At 60.3% G+C, this 21,328-nt stretch overlaps 1 protein-coding gene across 1 annotated transcript; it reads right to left on the reverse strand.

Annotated features, from left to right (window-relative positions):
* Positions 1 to 76: 76 nt before the first annotated feature.
* BESB_000120 (uncharacterized protein) lies at positions 77 to 19,109 on the reverse strand (the record flags this gene model as incomplete). The annotated part of the gene is made up of 3 exons (XM_029358767.1): positions 77 to 8,250; positions 8,896 to 11,415; positions 11,807 to 19,109. 3 exons carry the CDS (start codon positions 19,107 to 19,109, stop codon positions 77 to 79), a joined length of 17,997 nt encoding a protein of 5,998 aa, XP_029221679.1.
* Positions 19,110 to 21,328: the final 2,219 nt, after the last annotated feature.

Here is a 21,328-nt window from a genome sequence, read left to right on the forward strand (position 1 = left end):
CTGGTGCACACAGTTTTGAAACGCGCCCTAGGTGGTGTTCAACGAATGCACAGCGTAATATGTAAGCAATTAATAATCACACAATATGGCGATCTGCAACAAATCCGGAGCCTTCGGCCGCCAGTGTTAGGCAGTCTTCGGCGCCCTCCTTGACACTGACGTGTCCATTTTTCATTCTTTCGTGCCTCCGGTACATGTAGTATCTGCGCAACGCAACCGCCACGAGTTGCCGGAGTCTCTGGGAGACTACAGGCTGAAGAACAGTTTCTCGGTATGCTTGCTGCTTCTGCAGTTCCTGTTGGAGCTGATGCTGCACTTGATTGAGCATGAGAGGTGGTTGGCCTTTCGGCGGCAGAAGAAGTAGATCGCGGCACCAGATATCCCTCAGAGCGAATAAGAAGTCGAAGAATGGAGGGGCGCAGACGAGGAGGACTTTCGGAGGGAGCAGCATGACCACGTGCGCAAACAATGCAGACGTGTCTTCATTGACAAGCTCCAAATGCCGCGCCATACGGCCCGCCGCGAGGAGGGATATGCGCTGCTGCCCAACAGTTTCTTGCGGCATTGCCGCAGAAGAATCGCGACACAAGGAGGAGATGCCATCAGCCGGCTGAGTTGCTCCCCCGCCTGGTTGCGACAATGAAAGCTCGGAGGCGCTGGCCTGCTCCATGCGTCCGCTAGAGTTCTGCTTCTGCGACGTGCCGTGCGCGACAAGAGAATGCGGCAAATTCCTTCGGGGGCCTGAGTCCATTGACCCCACTTCCTCCGTAGTCTTCGAGGCATCTCTGGCAGCGTCCTCTGCGTCGCCCGCCGACGGAGAGACGGGGCTGGGCGAGCTCGTGGACAAAGTAGAAGAACAAGTAGAAGTGAGTGGAGTACCTCCAAAATACTCCACGGCCTGCACCGCCTCCTCGGAACTCCTATGGCATTGGCAGTAGCGCCGCCCAGGGGCTGCTGCGGGCGCCTGCTCCCCTTCCTTTCCGTCCATGAGGCAGCCTCTGGCGCCCTCTCGGGGCGCCTCCCCTCCGTTTCCGTCCTGAGCAAACAGTACATTGCTGTACCGATGGGGGTGTGCGTCAGTTCTCTGAAGGACAGCGGCCTCGCTGCCGTGGAGGCGGCGCGCAGAACGCCCCTCCTGCTGCGCGGCTTCGCCAGTGTATGGTGCGGTGTAACTCAGCGCACCGAGGCCGCAAGCTCCTCCTGGCGGTGAATCGGGCGCGCGGAGAGCGGCACTGTGGGGAGATCTCTGGGCCATCTCTTCGTCGCTCGGCCTTCCGCCCCCGGAGTAGGGAACCCCGCTGTTGTGCCTGCTGGTCGCTAGACCGCCAGACACGGCTTGACGCCGCGCACAGAGCGAGTAGGGTTCCGCCACCGGCCCCGTGGAAGAGGCGACGCTTTGCCCACCTTCAGGCGCCCGGCTCGCCCGTAGCGGCCTCCCGTCGTGCTCCCCCCAACAGAGAGTCTGGGGCAAATGAAACCTCGAGCGAGGCGATGGCTGGCCTGGGCGCACGCCGCCGCTCCCGGGCCGCCGCGCGGCAGGCGACCCACCGTCAGGCGGAGTAGGACCGCTTCGGGCGGGGTGGAGGGGGAGAGGCGAGGAACGACGAAATGCCAGTTGATGAGAACTCTCAATCTCCTCGCCACCTGTCTCTTCCATTGGGAATGCACCAGCAAGGCCGCCATGTTCTCTTTGCTGCGCTTCGTCCTCGTGTGAAGAACGCGCGACTCGCGGTTGCCCCGTCCGGCTTTGATGATCACCGTGGCTCTCCCTGCCGGCTTCCCGCGTCGGTGGCTCTAGCTGGAGCCCCCCGCCGTCCTTCTCAACGTCAGACGCTGAATGACCTCCACAACGATCAGCTGCCTGTCCGAGAGAATATGGAGCTGGCACACCGGAACCAGGAAACGCGGAGTCCACGCCACGAGTCGTAGACTCCCTCACGTGGTATCGCCCCAAGATCCTTGCTGTCTCCGCATCGCACACTCCCCGAGCACCCTCCTCGCCGAAGCCTAGAGCCTGTCCCCGCGTCCTGATTTGGTGGATCGAGACAGTTTCCTCGCGAGGGGACCGCCCGTGCCTTTGCCTCCCGCTGGATTCCGTCGCGCGGTCTCCGGTCTCGTCCGCCGCATGGACACTCCCGACGCATCTTGGCCTTCCTCCACTTGGGGCGCATGCCATGCCAACCTCTGCGTGGAAGGGCTCCAAGATGCGGTGGCATTCGCCCACGCCATGCTCCTGCCCCCACGCATTCGGCGGCCGCGGACTGGGCAGGCTGTCCGCCGCCAGAACCGGAAAGAGAGAGACGGTGGCCTTGGCTGCCGCCTCAGCTGCCACTTCAGCTGCGGCCTCAGCGGCTTCTGCACGCCTTCGAGCAGCCACGCGGAGCGCGCGAGAGAGGGGCACCACGTCGCCCAGACAGGACAGCGCCATTTCTCTCTGGGCGCCGCCGCAGCGCCAGCAGCACGCGCCCTTTGGAACCAGCCACCAGAGCGCCGGACTGGCGTCGTCCGCCTCCTCCAGCCAGCGGTCATCGTCGCTGACGCGCCGCAGCTGTTCCTCCCTTTCTTCTTCCCACTCTCTCGAGTCTAAGGAGCGAGACGAAGAAGTCCCTGGCGGAGTGCCGCGCGCCGCAGGATACCGGCAAGTACCGGACTGTGACGCCACTGACGAAGACGGGGATTCACCCGCTGCCTCCTGTAAGAGATCGGGTCCGCCGTCTCGTCCTGCTGCGCCAATCCTGGCTTGCTCCGTCGTTCTGCATTCCTCCACTGTGGCGGGCTTGCTGGCGTCTTCCCTGTCGCCACTCCGGGGGGGATGGCCTTCCTCGTAGCCCCCCGGGCCCCCCAGCCAGACGCCGCGGCCGGCGTCCTGTGAGGCAGCGTTGTTCCCTTTCTCCCGGCCCTGACTCTGGAGGAGCTCCTTGCGTTCTTCTTTGGCATTCAGGAGCCCGCCGCAACCTCCCAGCGAACTGGATCGCGTCTGAGAAGACGCTGTGGGAACGCCGCCACTCGAGGGCGCCATTCGTTCCCAGTGACTCTGCCAGGTTTGCGCCCAGGCTTGCAGCCATGCCGTGACTTCTTCCGGAGCTGCCTGCCGTTCTCCCTGTTCGCTGATGGACCCGGGAAGGCGGTGTGAGGTGCTTGTATCGAGGCTGTCATCGTCTGTGGAGCCAGACATGCCGAGATTCGTGGAGCGCAGCGTAGCCTCGTCGAGGCGCGCTTTGCTGTTTGGACTTCCTTCCAGCTGTCGCGACGGCTTGAGAAGGCAGGAAGTTTCCGTTAAGCGATAGCAGGAGGACAGGTCCCCGGTCACCTCCTCGCGGGAGTCGTCGCGCTGCTCGGCTTCTTCACCACCCTGCTTTGAGTCGCCTTTGCTAGTGTTTTCAGTCCTTTCGTTTGGCGCTCCCACAAGTTCCTCCATCTTCCGCCTGTCCTCCGCTGCGCCTCCTTCGAGTCTGCCTGCATCTGCTTGTTCGCGTCCGCCGCCGGTCGTTGCGGCTGCACTGTTTGCATCGGCGTTTGCTGACGACGCTTGTCTTCCGCTGGCGCCAGTTCCTGCTTCTTCTTCCTTCGCTTGTTCAAGGCTCTCGCCTAGGGCCCAGCCGAACTGGCCATCTGTTCCCGGCCGGTGCAAGGCTCGCGCCTGAGAGCAAAATGCCTCATAGAGAGCGAGGCCTTGGTCTGTGTGGTGCAGGAGACTCACGGCTTCTTCACGGGTTAGGGAGAGGACATGCATCGCTTCCTCGATCTGTTTCGCTCTCACCCGGCACTCTGTGTCTGTGCACCAAGCCAGAAGGCGTTCTTGCTGCGTCTCGATTTGTTCCTGGACTTCTTGCTGCTGCTTGGAGACTTGAACCCACAACGCGTGGAGCTCGGGGGCCCCTTCGGACGGGCTTTCCTCAGTCGAGCTGGCAAGCGGAGCCTCGTCGGGAACGGCTCTCACGTGTTTCGCTGCCCCGGATGTCGTGCAGGAAGCCGCCAACAGAACGGGGAGATTGTGTTTCGCCTGCTCACTGGTATCTGAGGGCTTGGGTTCGTCGGCTTGCTCGCGGGGAAAAGACGGGGGGCATGCAGAGGGAGCAGCCAGCTTGGCAACGTTGTTCAGCAGACCGGGACGCTCCCCGGCAGCGGGAACAGTAGGAAGAGGCCGATGTGAGGCGTGACGTGGATTCACCTGTGGCGAGGCAAGGCACGGAAAAGAAAGCGCTTTCCGAGAGAGCGGCGGAGGCGATACGCTGCGGGCCTTCCACCTCGCGCCCTGCTCTCGCTCCTCTGCTGCCCACTGTCTCAGCAGCTCGCCTTCCGCACCTTCCAGCTGAGCCCTCAACAGGTCGCCCTTCGTTGTCTCGGTTCGGAGGAGCCGAAGCAAGTGAGTCTCCGTCAGGCCGCTTTCGCCCTCCTCGCATCTGATCTGCCCCGCGTGTCTGCAGAACGACGGCGTCTCTGTATCAGGCCAGCCGATGAGATAGTCCGCGTAGGCGCAAGACGCGTCCGGCCAGAGCGAGCTGATGGAACCTGCTTCCTGTTGGAGCAGGGCTGCTGCTTCCTCCAGTCCCCAGTGTTCTTCAGGGCGGCAGCCCTCGCGCTGCCAGGCCTCCTCGGAAGTCTGCTGAGCACGGGCGTCCGGCGGAGTCGGGATCTCCGCCTTCGCCGCGTCTCCCTCTCTTCCCGTTTCCCCCTCGGCCGCCAATCCACCTGCACGTTTGAAGCAAGCCTCTAAATGTCCGGAGCCTGCTTTGTGGCTGACGCCTGCTGGGGCAGGTTTGAGCAAGGAGGGCAGATGACTCGCGGATGAGTCAGCGAGCGCCACCGTCTCTCCACAGGCCGGCGACGAGGCAGACGCAGCCTTAGAAGGCGACACTGCGACGGATGGCGGTGCCTGGAAGGCAGAAAAGAACCCCGTGCTCGAGGCATTCACTTGCGCCCCGCCCTTGTTTCGTTTGAACTCAACAGCGGCCCAGCCGTGAGGGCGTCTCACCTCTTCCTCGGCTGCCGCCGCTTCACTCTCCTTCCTGTCGAGCTGTTTGCTCTCCATGGCGTCTTCCATCTGCTGCGCCAGCACCTCAGCCAGCCATGGAGTTTTTTCTCCCATCCAGCGAGTGGGCTGCGTGTCTGCTTCTCCCTGCGTTCCTCCAGTTACCCCGCTGCTCTTCTGGTCCCCCCTGCTATACTCCGCTTCCGCATTGCCCTCTCTTTCACGCCCCTCCGCTTCGCGCCCTTGTCTGGCGGTTTTTCTCCCCGGCCTGCGCGCTTCCAGCTGAGCTTTCTGCGGGATGTCCTGCTCAGTGCCCTCGCCGCAGTGCTGGGCTTTTCGCTCTCTCTCTGGTTCCGGCTCGTTCCCTTCAGCAGCTGTGGCATCTGCCTCGGCTGCTTCCGCCTCGGGGTCGATTTGCGCTCTGTCGAAGATGTTGGTTGGCAGCGTTCGGTCTGACCGGCTTGTCCCTCTTGACTCTTCTGGCTCGCGCCCGCCAACGCCGTCTTTCTGTCTCGACTGCATCGCCTTGGCCTGCAGACTGAGCAACATCCGCATCTGGTGGCGCTGGCGGCGCCGCCTAATCCGAACTTGCATTTTCAGCTGCAGTTTGGCCTCGTACTGGGCGACGAAAGCCTGCAGGGCTTTCCGCATCACGGCCGCCAAGATCTCCTGCTGCAAGTAGAAAGCGGGCGGCGGCTTTGAGTAGAGCTGGAGGTGCTGCGTATCCAGGTAGACAATTGTCTTGGACGCAGCGTCTATACACCGCAGGCAAGAGTTACAGGCAACCACCATGTCGGCCGCAGCTGCGGCAGCTGTGCCTAATGTTTCGGATGTCTCTTTGAAGTGTTGCTCGGAGCCCGCGTAGCCGCCAGCTGAGCATGCAGCAGAAGCCAGCGAAGGCTCTCTGCGTTCTCCTTTGAACGCTCCTGCGGAGGTAAAAGGGCTGTGAAGCGGGTACGGTGGCATGTCATGAAAGCCGGTGGAAGTAGACGTGCGGGTTTCAGGCGCCTGCCCGTGGTGAGGTGGCGGCAAGGCCCCGGCGTACGGAAAGACCCCAGGGCTGTGCGCAGTCGACTCCGCGGAGCAAACAGAAAGCCGACAGTCTGCGCGCGCTGTCCCTGAGCCTGGCGGAGACGTGGTGAAGGCCGCCAAGCCTCCTGAGTGGCGAGCCGGCCCGCGCAGACAGGCTGTTGAGGGCGATACAGAAGGCGAAAAAGGCGCTGCCGAAATGGAAGCATCGGTGTCAGGCGGCGCCTGGGGAGAAGCGTTGGGAGGGCAGTAGTCGCCGCTAGCTCGTCCATTTTCAGCTCGCGGGCTGCCGGCGATGCCACGTACGCCTGCTTGAGCAGAAGGCGTAACCGATGATGAAGAACCAGATGAAGCGAGCTGAGGCAAGAAATCCGAGAAGATCTGATTTGAAACCGTGGCGCTCGGCTGCTTTTGGCCGTTCCTCTCTCCCGTGTGAGCCAGCGCGGGTCGGCTTGAGATGTGCTGCGCGTCGGCAAGAGCTGCGTTGCCCGGACGCGAGTCAAAGCCTGCCGGCTGCCCTCCGCCGCCTCCGTGCCACGACGCTGCCTCTGAACTGTCACGCCGCCTTACCAGCGTCCCCCCACTACTCCCCGAGCTGTCCGCTTCCCCGGGGCTGGCGTCGTGATCTCTGGTTCGTTCCTGGCTGGGCTGCGTTCTCTGAGGCGCATGCGTGGCTAGTCCAAATCGCGCTGCCTGACACGAGTCCTCCTGCAGCCTCTGCTGGAGCCGGATCTCCTCGCGCTGGCTGGCGGTTGAGCTGGTCAAAAACGAGGCCGCCACCGCAGCTGTGGCTGCCACCACAGGGGAGGCGCCGCTGCGGTTCTGGCTAGGCTGCCCCGGCGTCGGCGAACCCTGATGGCTGCCCGGGCCGAGGGGGGGGATCGCGTGCGCGGCGTGCAGCGGCGCCTGCGACAGAGCGTGTGAGGCGCTCATGGCGCGCCACGAGCTCAAGGCAGAGTGGATGGCATGGGAAGGGGATAAGTGCGACGCAGGAGAGAGGAACGGATGCGTCGGCCCCGAGAGCGCGAACCCCTGGTCTCCGCCGCCCAGACCGAACGCGGCGGCGGGGCCTCCGCCGGCGCCAAATGCGGAGTGCCCGACAAAGTGGTGGGAGTGGAGGAGGGACGAAGGCGGAAGGCTGTGCGTGCGGGAGTGGAGATGCGGCGCCAGGGAGGACGGGTCGGCCGCGGGGTCAGGGGCGAAGAGCTGCGAGGCCGTAAACAGTCCGCCGCCGTGGCGAAGGTGCATGGACGCAAAGGGCTGCTGGTGGTGCTGCAGAAGAAGCAACTGCTGCTCTGTCAGCCCTCCCTCCCCTGGAGGGGACAGCATGTGGGAGGGCTGGAGCTGCGCCACTGAGGCGGCGTCGCGGAAACCACCCGAGGCTCCACTGCTGCCTCCGCATGTGCGCAAGGGCGACACGCCGGGAACCGCCAGCGGCATGGAGGCGGCCGGGCCGAGGCTCTCACAGGACGGGAACAGAGACACATGCCCCGCAGACGGCGGCAAGAGATGGTCCCCCGGGGCGCAGAAGAAAGACACCAAACCTCCAGCACTCTGCTCCGGGGTACCCGGAGCAAGACTCGTGAGGAAATCAGAAGAGTGCAGCGGTAGGCTGTTCACCCCGTGGCCATGCAGATAGCCAGGGTACGACCACCATGCAGAGGGAAGGAAGGGGGCTCTGTCTCTCTCCTCGGCCTCCTGCGGGGCGGCCGGGTCTCCAGCGCCTGCCACTCCACCGTGCATCTGTGGGGAGGAGGGGAGGGGACAGCTCGCGACCCCCGCCATCTCGCGAAGGCCCAACGACGCCAACGTGTTGTAGGCAGCAGGCAGCGCCCCAGACAGAGTCAGGAGTCTCTTTGAGTCCTCTTCAGCGCCGAGAAGCAGCTCCGACACCAGCGGGCTGGAGCCGGGGGCGCATGACACACTGAGCGCTGGACTGAAGAACCGCGGCGCCACCACGCACAGGGAAATATCCAGAAGAAGAAACGTGTGGACTTCCTTCAATTGACCCTTACAGTCATCCTCAGTGCTCGGCTCCCCTTCTTTTGCGATTGTGTAAACGCCCAGGCGGACGCTGACAGGCTCGAGGGCCTGGAGCGGCTCAGGCAGCAGCGCGTGCACCGGCCGTCTCGCCGTCCGCAGCGCATCCTCTTCGTCTTCCTCATCCTGTCCTCCATCGCCTTCTTCGCGGTCTTCCAAGCTCTGGTTCCCATGAGTCCACGTGGGATGCGCCTGTCCAAAGGAGGTACCTGAGCAGCCAGCAAAGGAGGCAGCGGCAGCAGAGGACACCGCAACGCGAATGTCCCTGAGTCCTAGCTGCCGCTGCACAGCAAGCCTTTCATCGTGCCCCACTCGTACGCAGGCTGTTCAAATCTCTTTAGCGCGAACAGAAAGAGCTGAGGCAGCGGGAGCGAAGAGACCAAACGCTTGTCGCTGCTCCCCCGTCCACGAGTGAGCAGAGCACGGCAGCGACAGCAGCGAGACAGGTCGCCTTTCTCCCGGTCCATAGGCACACACGTTTGAGGCCCGGCAAGGAATGAGGGAACTCTCACATTCACTTGTGCAGAGAGCCTTCGGTACCCTCTGTTTTCAAAGCAAGAATGACAGCTCTCTCCCGCTCACTCCGAGACGAACGCCACGGGAAGAAAAAGTGGGGGCTCGCGGTGTTCTAGCCTGTGCTGCCTCGGCTGTCTGTTGCAAGCGCTGCCTTCGCCGGCTGCGCCTGGATATCCTAACTGAGCACCGAGCTGTAATTTTCATTGAGATGGGAACAACTGACTCCACTAGCCAACCCTCCCTCCCGCCTCCGGTGTATTCACTCGGTACGAGCCCAGCCCACGTCTCGTTTGCCCAATTGAAATGAACTGCACGCCGACGTGGCCCCCTTGGCTTACTGTCCAGGCTCTGCGTCCTGAGGTACTCCTCCCTCCTCGGCAGAGAGAAGCTGTGGGACGAAGACCGGTAGACGGCGAGGCTGAGAGAGTTCTCCTCGCGGGGCCCCGTCGCAGGCTGGTATTGCAGGGGGTGAAGGCAGGCGCCCGCCATGCTGTGCTGGAGAGCTATTTGACCTTGCGCCAGCTGAAACGCCCGCTGCGCGCGGTCAGGAAGAAATGGCGGCTTGCGCATGTCCGCCTGTCTGGGGTCGTCGTACAGCCTGTAGTCCCCTCCGCGAAACCTCAGCGGGGGATGGTGAGGCCCAGCGAACTGCGCGCCCATGTCCTCGCCTCCATCTCGCAAACCGTCGGAGGGTCTCCTGCGGAACCCCTCTTGCAGGTCTCTTTGTGGCTCCCCGATCTGCGATGGTAGAGAGGGCATGGAGAATGGATCGACGGCTCTAAAGAGAGGAACTCGCCCGAGCGGCAACACAGCGTTTCTGCCGCCCTCGCCGCCTTCCTTCGAAGCGAAACTGCGGACAAAGCTCCCATTCGGCGTCTCCAGCGACTTTCGAGGACCGGCCTCTGGCCGCGTCCCCCCGGGGCCGCCTGCGAGGGCCGACAGCGCCCGGAGCGTGGGGGGTCGTCGGCTAGATACAAGGGCGTTGTCCAAACTGTCGACACGTTGAGCAGCAGCAGAATACGAGGGCAATGACAGCGCAAAGCCCTGCTGACCCAGTCGATGACGGGTTGGTTCGGCTCCTTCGAAGCACTCACGGTGGATGTGCCGCGGCCGGGCTCTTGTGTCCTCCTCGGAGAGAAAGACAGGGTCTCCTCCCTCGTCTCCGGGTCTGTTTCCGCCTGATGGAGCAGCTGGAAGATCTGAACTGGAACTGGCGTGGTGGTGCATCAGGACGTCTGAGAAGCGATGCAACGGCCGCGCTGGAACTGGCTGCCGTGACCGAAACGCGCCACTGTCTCCCCGTCCTCCTCGCTCACCTAGATTCCTTCTTTGGCCCTGCGAAAGTTGGAAAGGCATGTCTTTCTCTCGTCCCCCCTCCCCGGGACCAAACGTTTCTCCGCTTTTCTTGCCACCCCGAATGGGGGCGCTCAGCTTCGCAGCGACGGAGCAAGGCGGCAGAGCGAGCGGCACAGCGCCAGCAGACGCCGTGCGGCAGACAGGCGGGCCCTTCTGTCTGCCCAGGGGCGAAGGAGACAGGCGCGAAAGCGACGTCAACTTCTGAAGAAACGGCGACGCATGCGCTGTGGAAGCGACAGGCTCAGATGATGGCGAAGAATTGAGGAGCTTTCGGCCGAGACAGTAGTCTGCGAGAGCCTGAAACGGGGCAGCTGCCGGGGCAGCTGCCGGGGCAGCTGCCGGGTCAAAACCCGCCTGCAGCTCAGACATAGAGGCTCCTCGCCTGCCCGTCCCTCTGGCCTCCAGTCCTGCACCACCGGCCCCGGACACATTGCAGGCGTTCTGGTGTCGGAAGGCGGGGGAAGAGGCCAGAATAGACAGGAGAGCGGAACCGGAGTTCGCCCTCGATACGGGGGCAAAGACAGACGCGTTGGGCTCCCCAGGCCGGGAAGACCCTCGAGCCGGATGGAGAGCGTAAGAAGACGCGTAAGGGGGAGAAGATTGCTGCCGCTGGAGAACAGATTGTCGCGTCCCAGAGGCAGGGCCAGAGGAGCTGGCGCTGGTGCAGCTCTCGTGTTTCTTGAGGGGCTTCACAGGAAACGTGGCAGACAAGCCGCTTCCCGTTCCATCTTCTCTCGTGTACTGGCCACTGCGGGAAGGTCTGTCTGCAGCGGGCGAAGAGGAATAAGCCCCCGCTCCACCTGCGTACCTGCTGTGCTCCAGGGCACCTGTCGCGCCGGCGCCCGCCTTGCTCCCCCACGAGTTTGAGGTTTCGTGGCTCTTGCTCTCCTTCCGTCTCATGCTTTCACTTCTGCTTCGCTCAACGTCTACCTGGTGAAGGTTGTGAAGCCGCTTCAGCAGTCTCAGCTGCTGGCGTTGGTGCTCCGTAAGGGCGACCCCTCCAGACGCGGATGACACAGTGGATTGTGACCTAGACACCGTCGACGAGGAGGCAGAGGAGGAGCCGGCGATTTCGCCCGTTTCTCCTGAGGCGTCTTCTTCATTCGTCTTGTCTACACTGTTGCATAAGCATCGCGCTCCTGCTCCGCTGCCTTGGTCCACACGATGTGCCGCAGGCAAGGCAAAAGGCCTTTCACCCCGTGCTAACACTTCCCTGCTTCCTTGAAAAGGCTCTCTTTCTTCTCCATTCCCTGTCCGCTCGCTTGCACGACTTCCCCCGAGGTAGCGGAAGTCTCCACCCAAAGCGTCCACACCTCTGTGCCGGTGGTCTTTGCTTTTCAGCTTCTGAGAAAGCAGCACCGACTGCAGAGCCGACAGTGAAGCTGAGCCGGCTCCTCCGTCGCCTCTCGCTGCCGCGGCAGCCGATGCGGCAAGCAGACGGAGAAGTCCAAGCTCCGTGGCCGCTGTCGCTGCTGTCTGTCGCGAAACGCCAGGGCCCGCTTCTGCATACAAAGAGAAAAACCGGGACGGGGGGGGGGGGGGTATGGAGCCCGGGGATGCCAGAGGTTCAAGGCATGTGCGGGGAGAGTTGCGAGCGGAAGATTTAAACGATAGAAGGCCGCGAAAGCACTGCGACGGCCTTGCAATCCGTATTGAAAGTCTGAAGGGTGTGAACGGGGGGGGGCAGGGGGGAGGGGCGGGGCAAAGATGAAATGAACTGTGGTTCGGGCATTCGGGCACTACTACAGGATACTGGGGCGGTGGGTCAGCCGATGTCTCTGCTCATATTGAGACAGACACTCACAGATATCTATAAGTGACGGGATGAACCCAAACCTGCCTTACCCAGCTGACGAGATTAACCAGGTCCACGGCGCCTTAAAAATGTCTCACCTGGTGGCGGAGGCGTCGGAAGACCCCCAAGGCTTTGCTGCTCTCTCCGTCTCTGCTCTGGGTCTCTGTCCCTTGCGGTCGAGGCCGTGGGCGACTTCGTTCTTCTTCTCACACTCTCCCCTTGTGTCTGCGCGGGAGCCTCGAGCCCCGCCTCAGCGATCTCAGCGCCTTCGCCTTCTCGCCGGCGCCTCCCGCCCCGCTGAAGAGCCGCTTCGGCCTGCTTCTGTTGGAGGTTCCGGTACTCAACGAGCTGGCGCCGCAGGCGCTTGAGTTCGCGGCACACAACGTCGACGAGGGATTGCTTTTTCTCCATTCCGGCGTCGGGCGGCTCTTTCTTAGTCGCTCGTGTACGCCGCGTGTTGTCGTCGCCCCCTGCTCCGCCGTCAGCGGTCTGAAAAGTGTCTGCCTGGCGGCGCGCATCGGGTTTGAGAACCTGGTCTTTGAGCGAGGGCTTTCCATGTCCGGCCAGAAGTCGCTCCAGCGGCGAAAAAGAGAGCCGCCCTTTCTCCTCAGAGTTGTTATTTCCTGCCGCGAGCCAAGGCTCCTTCAGCTGCTGGAGCTGATGGCGCAAGCGCCGCTGAAAGTCGTGCTGCTGAGCCTGCTGAGCCTGCGGAGCCTGGCCGCGAGACGACGAACCTGTGGCGACGGCTGACGACGAGGCAGAAGCGGGAACAAAAGAAGCGAGAGTCGACAGAGACGCGTCAGTGTGCGAAACGAACTTGGACAGGCTTCCGGGGCCCGGAGACAGATGCATCGAGTACTCCGAGGGGGTTTCCGCATGCGCCCCGCCGCTCGCAAGTCTGCTGCATTGAGATTCTGAAGCCGAGCGCGGCAGAGAGGCGGGAGGCAGAGCCGCAGGCGCAGTTGACAAAGCCGGCCGAGGAGACAAAGAAAGAGACGAGACCGAAGAGGATGCATACGATGCAGGACGGTTTTGGAGTCCTTCGGGAATGAGCGAGGCCGCAGGCGAAGACAGATGAGCAGCACTAGTGGCTAGCAGACGCTGCAGGACATCGGTGAGAGCTTGCCGGGCGGCGTCTGGCTCTGTGGAGGTGCCTTGGGTCTTGTGCTCTCGGCCGCGCGGGCGGGAGTCGCCCTGCCTGTGCGCTTCCAAGTGCCCCTCCACCGCCCCCTCAGCTGTGCCACGCTGAAACTCGCTCCTCCATGAAGAGTGGGTTCTCCCGACACCCCTTGTCTCCGTCGTCGCGGCCGAGGCAGGTGACCGGGGGGACTGAACCCTACCCCCGCTGGCGTAAAGACCGCCTTCATCACAGCTCAAATTGGCGCTGCTCTTTCTACTCATCGGCGCCTCAGCTGTATGGCCTGGAGTTCCTTCACTGTGGAACGAGGCACGGTTCCGCCTAGAGGGAGACAGAGGCCCCGAGACAACGGCAGAGTTTGGCAAAGGGGGACGCTCCCCTGACACACCTTCTCCAGTATCCGCCTGGCAGAGCTCTGCGTTGCGCGTCTGTGAGCATTCAGGAGTTTCCCTGCTTCGAGCGCCACTCTCTGCGAAGGCGGGAGTCGCTCCTTCACCGCTGGGGCCCTGCAAATGAGAGACAGGGCGCGAAGCAGCTGAAGAGGTCTGCGGGCGACAGGCACCACCAGCGGGACTGTGAACCGGCCTGGCTTGGCGTTCGTCCGCTATGCCATCCGCGGTGGATCTCGGAAGCTCCGCCGCGTTGACTGTTTCCAGCGAGACAGAGGTTTGCTGTTGCTTCGGTTGCCGTGCTGCCCCTGATTTCTGTGCAAAGCCCTGAAGAGGGGCACAGCGCCCTGCTGGGCTGTGGGAGCGACGGCTAGATCCCTGTATCTGTAGCCCTGTCCCCTGGTTTGGCACCTCCTGTCTCTGTGAACGGGCAGGCATGACTTGGATGGCTGCGCGCGAAAGAGAGGAACGCGAGTTTTCCTGCCCCTCGCTGTCTTCTCCTTTGCCCGCATGCGCCCTCAAGGATGGAGCGGCAGCGCGTGCAGGAAAGCTGAGAGCCTCGGACGAGGAGTACGATGCGCAAGGGCCCCTCCCCGGTTCCTCGGGAGAGAATGCCTCCCCCTGTCCCTCTCCTCTTCCCTTCAGCAGGCCGCTGTTGACTCTCACCACGGCAGGCGCTTGCTCCACCAGAGAGTGCTCTCTCGGATGGGCTCGGCTGGCCTCCGTCTTTTCCAGACCTTCAAGCTCGTAAGAAGGGAGGCGCGGTGATGCCGGCATGACATCGGCCTTCTTCCAAGCGTCCCCCCCGTGTTCCGCCTCGTCGAGACCTCTCTGTAATTCCTCGCCTGCGCCGCTCTCCGCACCTTGAGAGGCGAGCGCCGCGGCTTGTGCGGAGGGATCCACAAGAGAAGGCGAAGCGGAAGCAGGCGAACGGGGATGCAAATCTCCCGCCTCTGCATGCACGTCTGTAGCAGCAGTTTTTATTTCTTCTTCCGCTTGGATGCCTTCGCCGATAACGGAGGTTCTGTTTTGCTGGCTTCCCGAACATATGACCCTGTTCGAAAAAACTTCTTGCCCCTCCTCTCGTGTGCGCTGGCATTGAAATCCAGTAGCCTCATTTCTGGGCGTGGTGCACTCTGCAACAGTACTGCCTGCGACGACCGGTTTATCCTGCTCTGCATGCTCTCCGCGGCGCGGAAAAGGATGGAAACTTTCGATAAGGACTCCGTCGTCTGCCACGCAGCGGCCGGCTGTATCAGGGGATACAGCGCCTTGGTCTTGGCCTCGCACATGCGGCTCAGAACTATCATCTTCGTATACTCCGCCACCCTTTATGAGATCACCCTTCCCACCCTCATTTTTGAAAGCGTTTTCGTCCCGCTTGCCACGCATTCGGCCCCCCTGTACCGGGCTTGCCCCCCTTTGAGTCTTGTCGCCAGGTTCCTGACGGTCGCGTGAGCGCCCGAGCTCATCTGTCCCTCTTGCGCTTGTCTCGTCTATATCCTCTTTCAGCTCTCCGCTTCGCTTTCCTGGCTTAGGCGTTTCATCGTCAATCCGATCCTCAAGACCAGGTGAGTGTGTGCCAGCTTCTCCACCTGGGGCAGGAGCGGGAGCCTGGTTCACGGCCTGTGCAGGCTCCTCGTGTGTTTGCTGACGGAGAAGGGAAAGCAATCTTTCAAAAAACGTCGCAGCCCTTGTCGCTACACGGGACATGCTGCTCTCTTCCAGTGCTTCGCTTGCTGTTTTGACAGAACTGCCCGTCTCTCTCTCCCCCGAGGACTCCCGGCTGCCCGCGGGGGGTGTATCTGCCTGGCGGCAGACGCTCTGAGTTTCCGAGGGCCCGCTATCTCTGCTTGCCGCCTGCGGCTGGCTTGCTCTGTCGGCTTTTGCCGACAGCGAGTCCTCACGGATGCACTGAGTATTGAGGCTAGGGACTGAGCCAGGCACGCAGATGGCAGAAGGAACTGCAGGCGTGGAAAGAGCGGACGAACATTTCCTCGGCAGACCAGCTGATTCTTCAGACGTCAACGAATGGCCCCCTGTGAGATCCCTCGGCTCCCGTTTGGTTCGGGAGACTGTTTTGTGCAGACATGGTGACGGCGGAGGAGACTGCAGCGGCACATCTGGGGCGGCCGCCAGGAGTCCCTCGACGGCCGTGTCTCTCTTCAGCCAGAGGCATACCCCCAGGGGGCCCCGGTCCGCCACGTCAGTATCTCCCAGATCTGCTGCTGGAGGCGCTTCGACACAAACGGCAGGAGCATGCTTCGATGCAGTCACACTCCCTACGCTCGCTTCTGCGGTTTGCATTGACGAAGAATCCTGGTCTTGCCGTGAGCGAGTGGCAGTCACTTCTGAAGTGAAAGAATCTTCAGAGGCGATCCCTTGAGGCGAGGGCGTTCCCGTGCACGACTGACTGAAAACGAGATGCTGTGGTTGTTCACTCTGTGATCGCTCTTGTGTGCCATTATGTGAGCGGCCCAGGGTAAAATCCTGCTTGTCGCCACCGGCTTTGACGGGGCTCAGAAGAGGCACACAAGGAGAGGTACTTGATGAGAAGGAGGCAGTTTTCTGCACAAGAGGACGAGTTGGAAGGAGACTTGCAGACGCCGCCGAGCCGGCATCGGTCGGCGAGGGTGGCCTTTCTGCCGCCGCTGGGGAAGGGAGTCTATGCGGAGATGTCTGTGTGTGAGCTTTGGAAGACCTCGAATTCCCGGTCGGAGACGCGTTACGACAGCTGACAGTGTTACTAGAAGAGCCTTCGGAAGGAGAAGATGGCAGAAGAGAGGAACCCGTGGGAGAGGAAAGAAGCGATGCAAGAAACTGGGAAGGAGCGTTCGCTGCAAGCTGTACAACGGCATTGGCAGCAATACATCGAACGCAGGAACAAGACTGCGGTTTCCGACAGGCGGCGCAGCCTTCGCCAGACACAGTGTCGCCCAGCTCTCGCAGCGTTTTTTGTTGCTCCTGGTGTACAGACAGAGGCGCACGCAATGAACAGCCAGACAAAGGAAAGCAGTTTCCTTCCAACGAAGACTGAACACTTTCGCTTTCTCCAGCTACCATTTGATGCCCTTCGTGTCTCTTCGGAAGCTCTTGAAATCTGTTGGTCAGATCCTTCTCTCCAAGATTTCCTCTATTTCGGTTGTCTTCCGTGAACTGTGGAACGGAAGCTGTTGAGTCTTGATACACCGCCCCGGGACCGTGGGCGTCTAGGACGAGAGCAGGAGACCGCACAGTGAGCGGCGGAACAGTCTGTTTCCTTCTGGCGCCTGCCGTGGGCGTTGTGATATGTTGATTTCGAAGTTTTTGCTCGGAGGGCTGACCTGGATGACCAACTACAGGTTTCGGTGTCTCGAGTAGGGTACCCACTGCCGGCGCCAGGGTTCCGGTCTGGAGCAGGCACGCAGAAGCGACGCGTTCATGCTCCGTGCCAGAAAGGTTTTGGTTTGGCTTTTCGCTGGTGTATGCAGATGGAAAGCTTGGCTTTGTAGACACTTCATGCCATGCAAAATGCGTACTATTGCGTACCCCTGTCACGGGTGTTAACCGTTTTGAACCTAAACCCTTTGCCCGTGGAGGAGATGGGCGAGCAAGCGTGCTGGAACCTATTCTCAGCGTGCTAGGGGGAACTCGTTGAGTAACGGGGTAGGAACCAGATAAGCAGATGGTACTGCTTGGTGCAAGACAAGAGTCTGATGGGACTTGAGTGGTGCGACGCACATTCCGCGCTTTGGGAGGGCTTCCAGTTTCCATGGCTTGCAGTCCCCTGGTTACTGCAGGTTGGCAGGTCTCTACATCTCCAGAAGCTGCCAAAGATGACTCATGGTCGATTAAAGAGGACAACAGGCTCAAAGCCTTCCTGCCTTGCCGCAGCCGCTGACTCACAGCAAAGTCATATTTCCTTAGACTATCTTGTTTGGCCATGGGGTAGCTACCGTTGCGCGGGACGCTGCTATTTGCTCCGGCAAAACTATACCTCGGTCGTGCGTCTTCGCTCCCGCTGCCAAAGACGCCCTTTCTCTCTACACTTCGTTTAGGGCCGTCGTCCACTACGGTAGTCCCTACGAGAGCTGCTGCTGCCTCGCCACAAGCGTCTTGCCTTTGCCGTTCACCGCCACCTATGTTTGGCAGCCGCCCAGCCTTCTCATGATGTGCCGATGCCCCGATTCCCCCCTGAGAAAGACACTCTGTTGGAGCTGACGCTCCTTCCACAGGACGAAGATCTTTTTGTGCTTGACTGTTCACCCGAGCTTCAGGGAGGGAGCTTTTGCTTGGCCTCGGCTGATGGCCCCGCGAAAAGGAAGTGCCTTCGGGCAGAGCACTGAATACGTTTCCGCGGGGGGAGCTTCCAGTCCATCGTGAAGCATTTTGATGAGCTCCTCTATTTTCTTCTCCTACCGAAACCACACCCTCTGCGAGGGCTCCACGTCCTGCGTCATTCTGGGAGTGGCCACGCCTATCTGAAGGAGCCGGACTGTTTCGCGGCTCGGCGTCGGAGGTGACTGCCGAAAAACAGGGACGCTGTGGAATTACGCTCGAAGGTGGGGGCGTGTGGGGAGAGAGCGAAACACCTCTTTTTCGCAGGTGCGCTTCTAGGCTCGGTGTTCTGCTAGATAATGTTCCCCGTCTTCCCTTATTGAATGAGGTGTTACTAGCTGCTGAGGGTGGAGACGTTGTGCCTGGAACGTCCGCACGAACTGTTGCCGCCTTCCACACCAAAGATACACGGCCACCCTCTCGTTTCTTAGAAGCTGACTTCAAGACAGAATGGCGCCGCCAGTTTTTTTTTTCGTGGTTTGACAGAAAAGAACTCGGTGTCAAGTGTGTCGGTGAGGCAGTGTGCGCCGTTATCAGATGGGTGGAGGGCACCACGGCCTCAGCGGCAGCAGGCAGCGGCTTGCCCTGAGATGCCGTTGAAGTTGCCGTTCCATGGGTTTGTCTTTGCCCTCGTCGGACAGCGGATGCAGACGGTTCTTCTGCATTTGTAGATTCAAAATGGAGCACGCTCCCGAGGGGGGGGCCACGCGCAATCGCCGGTGTACAGGCAGGGGCGGAGATTGCAACGTTTCGTTCCGAAGATCCTGCTGCATCGGGCGAGGGCGTGCCAAGGCTCCCACGGAACGCCCTGCGATGACTTGCCATTCCACGCCTCACTGCAGCTGTGTGCAGTCTTTCTGCTCGTAAATGTTTTGACGAAAGAGAGGGGAGGAGTACGCTTTCCTCTGGCGGGTCGCATGCCTCCGGGCTACGGCCTTCAACAGGAACCTCAGCCGACGCCGCCTCTTTTCTGGAGGCATTTCCTAGCCTGCGAGCGACACGCTGTGACACACTGCTGAAAGATTCACTCTGCTCTGAACTGATTTTCAAAGAGGGGCCGGAGGCAGGTCTGGCTTCTCCAGAGACTGTCGTCGCTTTTACAGAGCCTGTTACCGCTTCGGCGTGCCGTTTAACTAAAGAATCGCACACGGAACCCCCGTTGTCGTAGGAACCATGGGCAGCGGCTGATGCGGGGGGGGAAGGAGAGTTCTGCCTCCTCCCAGTCTGCCGTTTCTGGCGGAGTTTCCGTTTTTTCTGCTGCTGTACATGTTTCTTGCCTCTCGGAAGAAAATACCTAGTTCCCTCAGAGTCCCGCCGCCGGCCCTCCCCCGAACCCGAGGGGCTATCTGCCGCTGCAGCAGCGCTCCGTGATGCTCGCACCACAGAATGTGGTGTTTTAGCCGTTGTATCGTCTTTTGAGGACCATGCGGTTTTAGGTTCTTTCCCTGTGCGCTGTGCCACTTCTGTTCCTGAATCTTTTACGACGGGAACATACATAACGGATTTAGCCGGTCGCAGCGGCGACGAACCGCCTGGAAACCGAGGACTCGGAGTCATGGTGTGGCGTTCTTTCTGACTCACAGACGATGATGCCTTTTTTCAGGATTTCGTCGGAACGCAGGAGCAGACACGCCAGCGCCGAGTGTCCCTGTGACTGTCTGAAGTGTACTTTGGTCACGTACACCATGAAGAGTGGTATTTGGAGCGGTATTCGCATTGCTGCGTGCTCGGGTTTGCAAATGGTGTTGTTGACGAGGGGGCCCGTGTCATGCAGACAAAACTCGTCACGTGTGCGGGGAAAGGCACAACGTTGAGAGCCACTGCCGAGCGAGAAATAATTTGGAGGGTCACTAAGCAGCGCGGAAAACCCTTTCTGAAAAGAACCGACCTTCGAGGTCTGCTATATAACGATGACGTTTGCAGCAACCTCCTGTACACACAACTCTCTGCGTTATGCGGATTAGTCGAGTGTAACTGCCCTCGCGTAGGTTCTACATCTCCTCCGTAGTTTCGACACCCGCACCCAACACGCCAGGAGGAGTGTGGAACAACAGCAAAATCGGGGGTTTCCATGTGATTCGGGACTTGACTTCAAGCAAGTGTGACGTCGGACGCGTAGCCAAACACAGATTCTCTCAGACTTTCGGGCAGTTACCTCGGCGTGACAAGGACGTTCAGCATAGCAGGAAATTGAAACACAACGTAGGACATGCCGTGTTCGGTTTTTGATGAGCTGCATAAAAATCACGGCAAGCTTGAATGCGGCGCTCTGCGCTGAGACTATGCAGAATATAATGGTGGGGGGGCGCAAGCGACATCATCGTAGTCCTGTTGATTTTCCATTGAGAAACGCGACAGGCTCACAAATTGAGTCCTTCCACAGGGATTGCTGAAATCAAAAAGGAATGATGCACACGCAGTTCACGGAAACAAACAGCCTCGTCGCCCAAATAGGAATGTACCAAACGAAAGGGTTCCGCTGCAATTTCACCACAAACAAAAACGTGACGTCTCCGGAATAAAACTCGAAAGTGGGAATATCAAGTTCAGCATCCCTGGTACAAACAAATCGAGAACTGAATACACAGCCCCGTTCTCTTTCTCGTCGAGCGAAAAAGCGCTTCGGTTTTTGAATACGTTTCCCCCCTCTTGTCCTCTCTTTGGAGGGTCCTGCAGGCGCGATGCACAAATGACCGGGAATGACGACGTTCCGTCAACTATGAAGAAACTGAGCACGGCTTTCAGTCTGTATTCTCCGGGCCATCCCGACTGCATTCATACAATTTTTGCCTCGCCTTGCGCGTCGCTAGAAAGTTGTCTTCAGCGGATGCTCGCTTTTCCCGTAATTCCCATCCCTTCAGCGTTTTTGTTCCGCCATGAAACTGTGAAGCCACTAGGCGAATCAGATTGACGAGTGCATTCACTGTACATTGCCTAAATCAGCGAAGAACCCGTCCAAAACGACGGAACGTCTCGATGTGAAGTCTCAATAAATTGCTTAGGCAGGAGAGTGATGTAAATCCTAGTAAAACGAGGGCGCCAAAAACGCGCCTTCAGGCCTCTGAATACGACCGGAAGACACAGACAACAGCCGAGGAAAAGTTACTTAAGATGCCGAGAACAGAAGTCCGACACGAGAGTTAAGCCCCGTACTCGCGACTAACACACCTCAAAGGGCACCCTGACTGGGCACTCCCTTAACGCTGCGTTTACTGCTTCTGTTGAATGCCACCGGTGTCACCGTCCGTTCTCTACAGCCTGCCCTCCCCTGGGAAACGTCTTTCCGGTATCAACCAGGCTTCTTCCCTGTCTGCCTTTTCTGGGCTGAAATTTTGTCAACTTGTCTGTTTCCGCATGCCCTAACTGTGTTTCAGGTACTGGAAGCAGGGTGCGATGCCGCCAGAGGGCAGGGAATCACATGCTGCACACGAAAGTGATACAACAGCATTATCGATGCGGGGAGCACAAAGAGCGCCACTCCAAAAATCGCCGCTCTTCCGGTCTTCCGGCTGCTTAGGTAGTTGGGTGGCTCAACAAAGTGCAGAAATTTCGAAAAAACTCTAAGCACCAACTCTTTTCTATAGTGATGCGGGTTCTTTTACCGGCAAGCTTGCCAAGCCAGCCAGCATGTTCTTGCAAAGACCACTTTCATTCAGTATCCCGATACAGTTGCAAAAACTCTAACGCATCAAACACAGCAGGCGCCTCATTACCCTGCAAACGGAGACAATCCGAGTGTGTTTTACATACGAAAGAGAGCCGTCCACGTTGTTGTA

Source organism: Besnoitia besnoiti, chromosome I, assembly GCF_002563875.1.
Source record: "Besnoitia besnoiti strain Bb-Ger1 chromosome I, whole genome shotgun sequence".
NCBI classification, from domain to species: Eukaryota; Apicomplexa; class Conoidasida; order Eucoccidiorida; family Sarcocystidae; genus Besnoitia; species Besnoitia besnoiti.